At 38.0% G+C, this 13,936-nt stretch overlaps 1 protein-coding gene across 4 annotated transcripts in view; it reads left to right on the forward strand.

The window, feature by feature from the left end:
• Positions 1 to 2,135: 2,135 nt before the first annotated feature.
• SCML4 (Scm polycomb group protein like 4) overlaps positions 2,136 to 13,936 on the forward strand; it is a 73,757-nt gene continuing 61,956 nt past the window's right edge. Inside the window, exon 1 of one of the 4 annotated variants that reach the window (XM_083176939.1) lies at positions 2,136 to 2,535. In XM_083176939.1, coding sequence (XP_083033065.1) covers positions 2,454 to 2,535 — 82 coding nt within the window. In that variant the 5' untranslated portion in view covers positions 2,136 to 2,453. The remainder of the gene's footprint in view (positions 2,536 to 13,936) is intronic. The other 3 variants (XM_083176938.1, XM_083176940.1, XM_083176941.1) reach the window with 3 other exon arrangements.

Genomic DNA, 13,936 nt, shown 5'->3' on the forward strand with positions numbered 1-13,936 from the left:
ATTGTAGTACAGTGAGTATGCGTGCTTGTGTGTATTAAAGTTTTTACTTTTCTATGTGTGTGTGTGTGTTTGTACACTGGCAGGCCCACTAGCAGCACCTCACCCTACATCAATGCTGAATGTCACCCCCTTAGAGACAGCTGAATTTACCCTTCGAACCATCTATCTATTTAGATAGATGGATAACTAACTAACTATAGCTATAGATAACTTGCTACATAGGTGAGGGAGGTAGAGGGGGGGCAGCGCAGTGTTGAGAGTGGAGGGAAGAAACGATGAAAGGGGGAGCTGAAGGAGAAAGTGGGAGATAAAAATAAACACACGGCTGGTCCCAGAGGAGGGGCCAGCATACAGTAAATAGCCACACACACTGTAGGGGATTGGGCTGGGTGCAGGGAAGAGGAGGGTCCTGGAGGTGAGTGGAGAATGGTTGTGAAGGTTGTGAGGTTGAGCAGATGAATAGGGGTTTATCTCCATACAGTACATTAAGTGGCGACTCTCAAATGTGTGTGTGTGTGTGTGGGGGGGGGGGGGGGGGGGGGTTGTCAAGCTCCCCTCCCTTTTTCTGTTCTGTTCCAACACCTATGTCTGTTATTACTGTTCAAATGCAAACTGTTTTTTTTTTGTACAGTATTTGCACATTGGCAGCTTCTTCATGCTCATCTTTCTGATTTGCAAAATGGAATTATTTAATAAAAAATGTTTAAAATATTTCACTCTCTAATGGTATGATCACACCGTGCGATTTTGGCTATTGATTATGACTTTATAGTCAAAATCGATAGAAATTTAGTCAAAATTGCACAGTATTTGGCCACATACCGATTCTATCCAGATGGCGTCTAAATCGAAAGTAGAAAATAAATAATTTCGTCTAGATTGAAAGAAAGACCATGGCCCTTGTCACATACCCCCCGCCGAGCACTGTGCCTCCCTCCCTGCCAGCTGAAGCTGGCACCCCGCTGGATCCCATCACCTGCTGATATTGAATCAATATCGACGGCCGCCAAATCGAACTGTGTGTATGCACTCTAATGCGTACTTTCCGGGGTAACCTCCTGCAGTTCTGTAAGCCTTACTGTGACCCTGATTCCCACTTTTCTGACTTTGTTACTATTGCCACTAAGTTAATTAAGTCTTTTAGTGACCCACACATGTTAATAAGACGAATATGTTTAGTATGATCACTCTCTGAGCAAACCCTCCAACTTTCTTCAGTGCAGTAAATAAACGGAAGTGTAAAGAGAGGACACCACCACACAACCCACGTCTGACAGGACGGAAGGGGTGTAGACGTGAGGCTTTCTCGTGCAGTCAGATAATCGAGGTTTAATACCACTAGAAAAGAGCAATATGTTGCAAATGGATTGACGTCTATGCTTAGTATACTATTATACGTACTTAATATTCATTTTTACAGTTATCAGGTGTGTGTGTGTGTGTGTGTATATGTGTGTGAGTGTTTTATTGGCAGATAGGCTCTGTGTTGCAGAAGAGGGCTACAATTAGGTGGAGGAGGGGAGACTATGTACAGGCAGCAGCAGTGTCTTCTTCCTCTAATAACATTACATTCACAATCGCTTAGGGAGAGATAAGCTTATCCCCATGATGAATTTCCTGAATGCTGATTGAAAGGCAGTCTAATATTCATGTAGAATTAATACATGACTACATCTGCATAAATAATAACCTAAGTGGGTTCTTAAACCTTCCTGGGCTGTATGTAATTGTAACTGTTAGCATGCCATGATTACAATAATGCATATTGGCTGCGAAACACATTGTAATATGGACAGCCCAACATATTTCTGATGTTTATTTATCTGCATATATGTTTTTCACTATCACATTGTGCTATTCTAGGAACTGTATGTGTGGATCTCATGCTAGCTCGGTAGAACACCAGGCTGCTGCATGATCAGGACAAAGAGATGTTACAGTCTGGTTGCTATGGCAACTGTAGACGGCGTAGTTATAACCAAAAATACTTAATAATATTCATAGTGTTTGTTGTAATACAGTTCAAGGATTTATTATTCTGGAGAAATGTTATTCACATAATGTCACATTGTCACAGAACAGAAAGATTAAATTGCAAATGATATAACGTGTGCATTATATAACTGCATACACAATAAATATATACTTTTGTCCAGTGACATTTTTTTGGCTCAGCAGCTGAGAGGAAGGGACACAACACACAGGCCTCATTTTCTGCATGTAAAATGTGTGTGTTCTTTAAAAGTCAGTGGTTGGCTGGTTTTCCGGACATGATGTGGTTGAATCTGTCATCGTAATGGAAATTCATTGCTGTAGCTATGGTAAATCGAGTTTTCTGCCTGTGCTGAATGCATTAGTCTAATGAGATGTTTGCAGCTGGAGAGCTGAGCTGCTGGAGACTTACAGCTTGCTAGCAGACAGGGAGAAGATGGCTTTTGCAATGGTGTGTGTGCATGCGCTGGCAATCATCTGTCCTTCAAGTCAAAACACCAGAGCTCTGTAAAGGCACTGACAACTGTTCTCTAAAAGGCAAAGGTAAGGAGAGATGTGTGCACTGCCATGCTGCTGCTTATTCTGCATGAGCACCACCAATTCTTATTTGTATGCTATGCTGTGACTATGCAATGTGCAATATAGATTTCTGTCTGTGTGATTCTGTGAGGACATGTTTGTTTGATTCTAAAGCGTTCACTATGCACTAAAGAGATTTAGGATCATATATACATAAATGAACTATCTTGATGACAGGGTATAATGTCTGAATATGTAGGTGCAGCAAGCTCTACTGTATATGTTATTTGCAATAGTTGTTTCACATACCCACCCTGTCTCTATGGTTATTGGGTGTTTATGTTAGCTTTGTAAATTGTTTATCAGATGCTACAATGATGCAAAAAGATATATTTTTTGATACAGATATGTGGATGGAGGTTGTATTGCATTTAATTAAGATCAACAAACAATATATTTGATCATGTAAATTATATCAGATATATAAAGTGAAAGTAGAACGCAAGCTGTTGTGTTATTTGGTTACTTTATGATGATTACTATAGACAGCCTAGTGCCCTGTCATGAGAAGACCACAGTTGTATGCCGGCCAGTCTGTGCTGTGATAGTACCACTTTGCACAGTCAGTACTACTTCCAAGTGTCAGATACAGGTCCAGCTGCACAAGTAGTCCTGCCCTTCTACAGCTGGAAGGAAAGCTTTCTTACTGGACACCCTCTTTATATATCCTGCTGGTCATTTAAATGACTTTGGTTTTACAGATGGTGTAATCTTTACTAATGCAGCTTTGGTATGATCTTGTATATTGTAATATTTTGATGTGTTTGGCAGAGTTCAAAGCTTTTTAAGAAGTGACATTAATTGCAGTTGGTTGACATGGCTGACATTAAGTTGCAATTAAGGTTTACTGTTACATCGTCACATTATGATAATAGGATTTGAGAGCTTGGCCACCGTGGTGCTCAGGTGTAAGGCACATCTTTTTGCTTGTAAGTGACCAAAACTTCAGAGCTTTTTACTGTGTGTGTTCACATTTCATTTTTTTCATTTTGGTACATGATTGTTCTCTTATCATAAAGACTACTGGTAATCCTCGCATGTTCTATTTGTGGATGCATAGTGTAATGTGATCACGTTCAAGTTTTCTGGTTCCTTACGAGTACAACAATTAAATAAGAGCGCTGTTAGCCATTCAAGAATCTTATCTTTTGTCATAACTAAACACATTTATTTGCATGATGCAAAGAATTAAACTGATAAACTGTGATTATATATTATCTTGTCAAAAGCTCAACATGCAAGTTTTTGTTAATTAAGGCCTAATTGCTAATTTATCTATGTATCTATCTATGAAAAGCAAGTGTAAACTATATATATATATATATTTATCATATTATACAAATGATCACCATTATTGCCATAAACTATTCAGAGTGTAAAATATCTATCCATATCTTATCTATATATCTATATATCTATAAAAAGAAATCTTGGTTGACAATACTTTATTAAAAGTGGAAAGACTGAAATCATTGTATCGGTAAATTGCACATGGGCGCTGTATAACACTATTGGGTTGTATATATATCTATATATGTATATATATAGATATATATAGATATATGTATCTATATATATATATATATATATATATAAAATCTCAAGCTGCATCCGTATTGCTTCTCAGTGAACATCCTTGTCTGTGTCACTTGGCTGTATATCACAAATGCACATAATATAGACTGAATATGCAAACTCACTTCTAGTAACCTAGCAACATAAATAGCGTAATGTCATCCTGATAGTAATGCACGTCAGACAAGCATGTATAGAGCAAGATGGATTTGACCCAGTAACTAACAGCATAGGGCTATCTTTTTTTTATTTATTTATTACATTTTAAGATTTAAACTCAGAAATGTTATTAAAATAATCAAATGTATGTTTAATATAATCTTCTGTTCTTGCCATCCCATTGTAGAAGGGAAAATTGAGAATAAATTATTGATGATGATGATAATTATTGTTATTATTATTGGAAAATATTTTGTAGTAACGTTGCTTTCACTGTTTGTAGAGATCTTCAATGCTTCAGAGCAACATGGCTCCTAATATTTGTTGTTATTTGTTTGTATAATGCTCTTTTATTAGTCATTTGGTAAATGAAAGTTCATACATGGATTTAGATATGCAATTTCTAATGAGATTATTTACACATCATAAACTAAATGTTGCGCATAATTTCAGATACTATGCACAGACAGCAGATGCTAGTGAGGAACACAAATATTTGCTATATAGTGATGTCTTCACAATTGTCCCGCTTTTTTACCAAGAAAATGGCTATTTGAAACCCAAATTCCTCTGACCCTCTTTTCTTTCAATGTACCACCCTCTTGAATTCACCAGATGTATATTGAGTAGTAGTCAACGTGCTAATGTTGTAGTTTGTGGTGTAAATGTGTATTGTTATGTGTGTGCTGGGGAAACCCCTTGTCTAGGTGGATTCTGTAGCAACAGGGGTTTTATCATTATAATAACCATAATATTTAGGATTTAAATGTGTGACCAGACACATTTAGCAGTGACAGTACAAAACTCTACCCCCCCCCTTCTTGTCAGAGAGGGAGAGGAGTCTGACTAATATACAAAAGGAGACCTCAGTTAGCCTTTTCGGTGCACTCCAATTACCAGCGTCATTTGTAAAGTCTAACATGTTAATATTTCTTCTTAATTGCCTCTTCTGGGAAAGCTATTGCTTTGTATTTGGTGTGTTTGTGTACTGCCTTTAAAAGTCTTTTTTATCTAGTTATTTATTTTTGTTTTTTCAAAGAAATAGAAAGGTAAAGCATACTTCCTGAAAGAACTGTAGCAGAACACGTTAAATTTCCATGTACATCAGAACCAGTAGCTTTTAACCATCTATCCCCCAAAAAACAGAACTTCTATATTACACTTCAGTGCACTCACTAGGGCCCCAATATCATTGGTCAGACTAATAAGTCCATAGAAATCATGCACAGAATACTGTACATGATTATACAAATGTAAATGTGTTATAATGAGACTATTAAAGAAAAGAAAACAATAACATTATGACTGTGTTATTAAATACCTGACCATGTGTACTTTTTCATAGTGTCATTTAAGATTAATTTAGTTTCTTTATCATAATTCTGCTTTATTTTTATTTTTTATTTTAAACATTAGTTTTTATTAGTTTTTTACATTACAGAATAAATAATAGGGTACATAAAGAAAAAGAAAATAGGGGGGGACAAATAACAGAAGATCACACATGGATACATTCACGTACATATATATATATATATATATATATATATATATATATATATATATATATATATGCATTTATAGTTCAACATTACTAAAGAGGCCAATCAGGAGGTGCTCAGAAAGCTCTCAGTAGCAAAGGGAGACTAGGCTATAGACTTAAACAGAGGCCATTACCGTAATATTAGAGTATGAATTATGTTCTAGTGGTCCAGTACTCAGACCAGCCAAGCCACTTGATTAGTGGATTGGAGGTCGAGGAAGAGTAGCGCACTTTAGCGGTTTCATATTCGCAGTGGCTTTGGACAGCTTGTTTGATTTGGGGGATGGTTGGGATTCGGGTGAAACGCCAATACTGTGCAATCAGGGTTTTAGATGTGATCAAAATATGGCCTACAATATATCGTTCATTACTAGACAGACTGTTAGATAGGTGCAAAATAGCCAATTTTGGAGTCGGGGAAATAGGGATTTTTCATAATTCTGCTTTTAAGTACACGGGATCACAAGATGGGGAATCCATCTTTTAGTGTAAGAAAGCCAGCTATAAAGTCATTGGGAAGCAGTCATCTCTAAGAGCACATAGTCTACTAAATCACAATGAAGCACTGAGCTCAATACCTAATACATAATGTTCTTGATCAGTGGTTCTCAATTTCGGTCCTCAGGACCCCCCAACAGTGCACGTTTTCCAGGTCACCTCACAAACTCACAGGAGACATAATTAGCTCTACCTGTGGATCTTTTCAAATGTGTGTGAATAATGAGTGCACCTGTCAGGTGACCTGGAAAACGTGCACAACGTCCTGAGGACCGAGGTTGAGAACCACTGTTCTAGATCAAAAATATAGAATTAAAGATTTTAACTAGTCAGGCATGGAACATAAACTAGTCATTGTTCCAATATAGTTAATAAAGTTTGTAATAATAATAATAATAATGGATTTTCTAAGTGATTGTATAGAAGAGGCTTAGCGGCAAGCAGAACTTGCTGGGTACGCAGCTACAGTGAACTAGCCCAGAGGCCTGCAACCATGTCTCTCCAGCTGTTGTTGAAGTAAACTGCCATATTTGCCTGACAGCTGAGCATCCCCAGAATTATAGGCTAATTGAGACTGACTACAAATTGCTATTTTAGGGATGTAGAGAAAGCAGATTAAGCATGTACAGTATGTAACAATTAAATTATATCTTCTTATTACTAGTAAAAATATTTTTTTTATATGTTTGGGAATATTATATCAAATAAGTATTCCAGAACCTATACGTTAATTCCAGTTTTCTAAAAGAAACATGTTTTCAAGCACTCCCAATAAAGAATGCTAGCGTATTGTTCATTTTTCTAGGGGAAATACTTCTTATTTGTAAAATGACATTAGTTTAGATTGGGATACAGGAACACTAGTACATGCATGTTAAAAAGATACTAATGCATGCTATTTTTGGCTACGTGTTTCTTTTAGTCATTTATTCAATAAATGTGAGTGAGCAGTACCATCATCAAATCTATTACCATTGGCTGCATAAGGGGGGAATTTACTCAAACATTAGAACTTTACACACCGGGTCTAAAGCTGGGTACATATCAAACAATGTGTACCCAGCGCAATATCGATGATGACTGGGACCTGGTGGGGTGCCGGCACTGCTGAACGATGGCGGGGGGGGGGGGGGGGAGGGGGGGGGGTGGCACCACAGCATTACTCTTGCTAGCATGTATGTATTGCCTTGCATGTATGGATGAAGGAGGACATCTCTAACGACCCGCTGTAGCATGCATGGTTAACGCTATAGTACCTACACTTGAGACTATATGCAAGAATATATCATTAACAATCTTCATTATTGCGCATATCCTTAACTATATTGTCTAATGTGTATGCACCTGAAGTAACTGGGTGAATGCTAACCGAGTACTATGTCAAAATTCACTCAGCGGTAGATGTATGAAGCAGTGATAAGGGAGGAGAAGTGATAAAGTGCCTGGTACTTTAACACCGACCAATCAGCTCCTGACTGTCCCTTTTTAAACCCAGTCTGTAACTTAACAGTCAAGAGCTGATTGGCCGGTGATAAAGTACCAGCCACTTTATCACTTCTCCCTTATCACTGCTTCATACATCTACCCCTCAGTCTGCTGCCAGACAGTGGAAAGCTGTCAGCATGCTGATTGGTGTATGGCTGGAGTTATTGACCAACCAAAATGCTTACAGCCATTCACTTTATAGCTGTAGGAAATGGATCACGCGAATATGCATATAGTAGCACTGGCCTGATGGATTAGTATGGAGAGTGAGTCCTGGTTTGCACATTATATGCTTGCTATTGCTTCTGTCTACAGGGTGACGACATACATACTATGGTATATATAATGCGTGCCAGATTATATGTATCTCACTGTGTGAATAGAAATCTATTGTGTGTACTAACTCTGCTTACCAACACTGCAGTGCAGCATAATGATCTATAGTTCCTTGAGAAAGCAGTGTGGGTACGTGAAAATACAAAGGCCCTTTCAGAGCTTTTGAGTTCTGCAATACACTGCAGTTCTGCATTGCTATAGTACTTCTGCTGGGTAAGCAAAATTTCCTATAAAAAATATATCATTTAACGAAATTGGAAAATGAATGTAGCTGTGGAATTTTACGTCTAGCTTTTTATTACTTTTCTATTTTACATACAGGGCCAGTGCTACCATTTGCTAAAGGAATGTAGACAACTAGGTGGCACCTAAGACACTACTTGAGTAACACAATGGAGCATCTTTCCTGTGCATTTTAGGCATGGTGAATGTAATTTATTCCAATGGTTTAAAGAGCTGGGTTAAGGCTTTGGAGGGGCCTGGGGCACTTAATACAAGTGTGTTTGTGTGTGTGTGTGTGTGTGTATGTGTCGGAGGGGTCCTATAGTCTACAATGCAACCAGACATGCAAAATCCCACATGCAGCAGGCCACACACAGATGCAATTACAAATGCAGCAGGTCTAAGATGCGGGGTTACAGATGCATTGTCTCATATACAGTCAGCGGCAGCTAACAGTGCTCTGGAATGCCCTGTGCCAATCCCACATGATGTCATAATGTTGCAAGGGACGGAGCAGCCAACGTCAGGAATAGAATCACTGCCCAGTGTCCGGAGCATCCTTAGAATGCTGCGAGTGACTGCACAGATTGTGGCTATATGGGACATGGATGGATGGACAGATTACACAATGTCCAAATGTGATATGTATCCTAAACAGGGAATTTGCATTCCTTTGTATTATGAGCTACAGTATGCTCAGAAAGCACATGGTATTACATGGTAATACACCAGCCCTCAAACAGAAGATTTTCATTTTACTAGAGACATTGATTATCTTGAAGAGGGTAAAGATTTCATATATATGTAGATTTCCCTTATTTTATAAAACCCCATAGGGCTTTATTACCCACAAGTGCACCTCATAGCCATACTGTTTAAATCCAGTCCTGGGACATAAGAAATGTATAGGTTTTATATTCTGCTGTTTACAGAGTCTCTAACACCCCCCTCCCCCCTACAACCGGTTACTAGTTGTAATTCAACCATATGAGGAACTTTATTTCCACTACTTCTCTTGTGTACCTCATGTGGGTGTTTGTTGGTATGGTACGGATTAAATGTTGCATGATAAATAGAAACACTGTTGTCTTCATGGTGTAATGATTCATTGATTGCACTGATTCAGCAATAATAGTTTACCGTAAGTGTTGCCTGCGTGGATATTTCCCAAATAATATGTTTACAGTCTAGTAAATCATTGGTTTTACAAATTCTACAATCTGCATTTTGTTGATTCAACAGAGGGCAGGAAACTGAGAAATAAGCATATTAAGCTCCCACCACCTGCTGAAGTCACATGTTGTTGTTAAAATTAAAATGAATTAATTACAGCATGTTTGCCGAATAGTTGTTTGTTATATGCTGACAATAGCTGTAAAAGTCATACATTTGGACTTAAAGATTCCTCACACAGCTTTCTCCAGACTATTCGTTACCGAAGGACAACAAACATCACCTCAGAGCTCCTGAGGATCACCTTAAAGGATTACTGTACTATACTTCAGCTATGAGAATGCTTAGTCATAGAATATCTTGCAGGAGAAGATAATCTGAATACAAATATGTTGGTCAAATGACTTTACAGCTATCTGTGGCCTAAGGGCTGTTATCAGGGGGAAATGTATTACACCATCAACAGAGAAGTGGAGAACTTGCACAGAGCCACCAATCAGCTCCTATCTATCAAATACATTCTATACAATGATAAGTAGAAGCAGATTGGTCCCTATGGGTAACTTCTCTACTTCTCTATTTATCCACTCTTTAGAAGTTTTGATACACCTTCCCCTCAGACTGAAGATCTGTTTAAATGACGATGGACAACACCAATTATTACTGATATATAATGCAAGTATTTATTGAACATAAAAAAGAATTGTTGGAAATTTTGTCATCTGGTCAAATTAATGCACGATTCTGCCCCAGCCTACATCACTCATTGCGCCCAAGATTGTTAAGAGGCCCATACACATTAAAAGATTGTCTTTCCAATTTGGCTGGTTGGAATGAAAATCTGGAAATTTCTGTGAGCAAATGACAATTGACAGTTTGCTCCCAAACTTAGAAAACAAACAAAATTGTGTCCATTTTCCTGTTTTAAAGAGCAAATGGTTAATTGTAATTTGTTCTTAGAAATTTCCAGATTTTCATTCCAACTGGCCAGATTGGAAAAATAATTTTATAGTGTGTATATAACACTTTAACAAAGAATAGGTCATCAGCTGCTTTCATTAGACATCTAGGCCACCCCAATCACCAGACCTCACTTTGTTAATCTTTTTAGCTCTGTGTTTATTTGATAAAGCAGGTGTGTCAAAAGTATCTAATAAACATCATTATACATTATGTGTTGGAATTTCCATCTGACATGTTACACTGTACTACAGAAAATACTGTTTTTCAAATTGAAACCGATGTTGACCGCACTGGAAGACGGCTTGCTTGTGCCGCTCACCTCAGCTTTTGGGTGTGACCTAGGACAGAGCTTTGATTTTGTTATTATTATTTTGTTATTATTAGTGTCTTTGCTGTCCCATAATCACAGAAATGATTTTCTAACATGATATTACATTTCTAATGGTTTATTTGGATTTGATGCAAATTTATATATTGGGCTATATTCAATGTGGCTGCTGAGCGGGTTTTTATGATGAGAATCGCCGAAAACAAGCCATCCACACTGTTTAACCCCCTCACTGGCCACTATTCTATGTTCCGCAGAACATTGCTGCTAAAGCAGCGAGCCCCACAGTTTTGACTTCCGCACTCCCCATTTCCACCTTGCTTTTTCGAAACAGCAAGGTAGAAACGGCGAGTGCAGGGGGGTGGGTTGAATACTGAGGGCAGGCTATGGCGGTGAGGTATATGTAACCAATATCTCTGAATTCTATTATCATGTAGTGTTCAAGATTGGTTGTTAAAACTATTCAGTGTGCCGGGGGAACCAATGTCTTGTTACTTACTAAGTATTAACCCCTCCCTTGCATGCACCTGAAAAGTTTTACTGAACTAATTTGAGCATCTACCACTATCTGTATGTATGGCGGTGAGCAATAGACACTGGTCGCCATCATAGCTCGCCTGATCGGCACTAAATAAACTCCATTATGTCACATGTAAAATGGCTGTTGAGTAGTGCAATTAATTTAGCTACATCTCTGCATATTCTGTAAAAATATAAATATGAATTAATTTGCCTTATCTTTATCTTAATAGCAGAAGGATGACTTTTGTGATTGATCTATTTCTATGATATTGTCTGAGCTGAGCACATCATATACCAAATTAAATGTCTTGGAACATAGATTTGAAGAATCATATTGGCGCTTTAGTTGGCTGCTTTGTTTCGGAGTTAGGTGACAAGGTACTGCCATAAACAACCACCACTGTGACAGTTGAGCTCTCCCTGTGCACCTGCTGGGTGACTTGCAACATGTGACCTGCTGGGTGATCAGGAAACTGTGACAGTTATTAGCAATCACCCACTAAGCAGGGATCTTTCCAAATATGACTTCTAAAGCTGTGCGCAGACATACAGTGCAATTCTTGACTATATACTGTATATTCAAAGTCGAATAGAAAGTTAATCTGAATCGCAGTGTTCAGCCGCATTCAATGCCGATGCGTGCCCCTGTTTAGTCAATATCGAATAAAAAAATAGACTGTGCAGGCAAGTCTATGTTGGCTATCTTGCCTATAGAATGTATTTGGCCTAGGGCTGAAGTACAGTTGCCCAAAATCTGATAGACAAAATTGCATAGTCAAAATCAAATTTTAACCCGAATCGCACCATGTTGTCCACACCTTAAGGCGGTAAACGGCTTTTCACAGCAAACCAGGTTAAAACTAGGAACATTAGAAAGTTTTATATTCTTCTTTGGTTTTCTAACCAAGAACAGCTCCATATTAGTGGTTCTTATTCATATAAACAAAAAATGCAACCACTGAATAGTTCTTTTGTATGTAATTTTTATATGTGTATTTAAAATTCTCATACTAAAAGCATAGATTTTTTTGGACCATTATAATAATGTTACTGAAGGCTTCATATCATAATACCATCAAGTGACAAACCTTCTTCATAATATGAAGCTTTAAGTAGTTATATAATTTGAGACCATCACACCAGAGGCGTACCTAGATATTTGTAGGCCGCATAGCAACGGTTTGTAAGGGTCCCCTATTTAGCAAATGATGGTGATAAATGTATGTAAAACATATTACTTAGACAGTAAAAGATGGGCCCCCTTCAGCTCTGGGCCCCATAGCAGCTGCACCCTTTGCACCTATGGTAGTGACGCCCTTGCATCACACACTTGCTTTAATAAATAACTGGGGGATAAGATTTGGATGGGTTTACACCTAAGTTCAGGTGGTTTCTCAAAATTCAAAAAAGTGTACGCGGCTTTAGGATTGGATCTTCACGGGGTATCCAAACTGGGGTTTGGTTCTGTTCGGAACCACAAAATTCAGGGGTTGGAGAACCAAACCACACATCTGTAACCAGAACACGGATCAGTTCTGTCTGCAAGGTTTTGTGCGACCAGTTTTTAGAAATGGCCCTTACTCGCTCTGATGCAGGCTATTATAACACTGTAGCAGATGTCCAATGACGAATTGTATGTTTATACTTTGCTAACTAATCCAGAGATTGATTTGTTTTGCATGCATCGCTTAATACAGTATTTTAAACAACCATGAGGAGTGTTTATCTTTGATAAAAATTAATGTCAAAGACACAAACATGTGTCAGTACCAGTGACCGTCCAGCTTGTATTACATGTTCAAGACATTAAATGGGAAGATGCTCTGAATTATCTTGTTAAAACAACTGGTGATTTTAGTTTTTCCTTAGATTGTGTTTCATAGACCCCTTTCTGTACCTCCCCCACACATGTTAGGCATGTGTATATGTCACTAGCCTTGTCCTATAGATGCCCAAAACATCTACTGTGACTGTGTCATTTAGAATGAATGTATATTAATTGCATTGTAGTTTCAGTGTCCAGTTTCACTTTGGCCTAGTTATTCTTGTACCTGAGGTGGAGAAGCAGGGGGGGGGGGGGGCTCTTTTCCTGAGCTGCACAATATAATTATAAGCTATTCCAATGCTTTAGTATTCACAATTAAAATGACAATAAATAAAGTACTTTATAATGATAAGGGCTGCTTTGTTAGTACTGTACATTACTGTGTCTGAATAAGATGCACAATGATGATGATTTACTGTACGTTTTTTAAATATTTTTTAATTATTTTTTATAAATAGTTGTAGTTATTCCCTATCGTTGCAATTTGCGGTAATAAGGAATCTTTGTTCACCTGAATTTATTATGTCTGAGTTGCTGGGAAAAGGCCTCTGATAAGAGCTTGTCCCAGTGGACAATAAGTAATGTGATTGTAATTGATTTACTTTCAGTTTGCTCCCATTGCCACTCTATTGTGCAGGTGGCGATGACGACTCATGTAAAAGCGTTAGGTCTGTAACCCATAGACATTGACACATTCCACATTTCACTGTTTTTGCAAAAGAAAACTGAATTTCTG

This window comes from Crinia signifera, chromosome 3, assembly GCF_055691185.1.
Source record: "Crinia signifera chromosome 3, ASM5569118v1, whole genome shotgun sequence".
Lineage (NCBI taxonomy): Eukaryota > Metazoa > Chordata > Amphibia > Anura > Myobatrachidae > Crinia > Crinia signifera.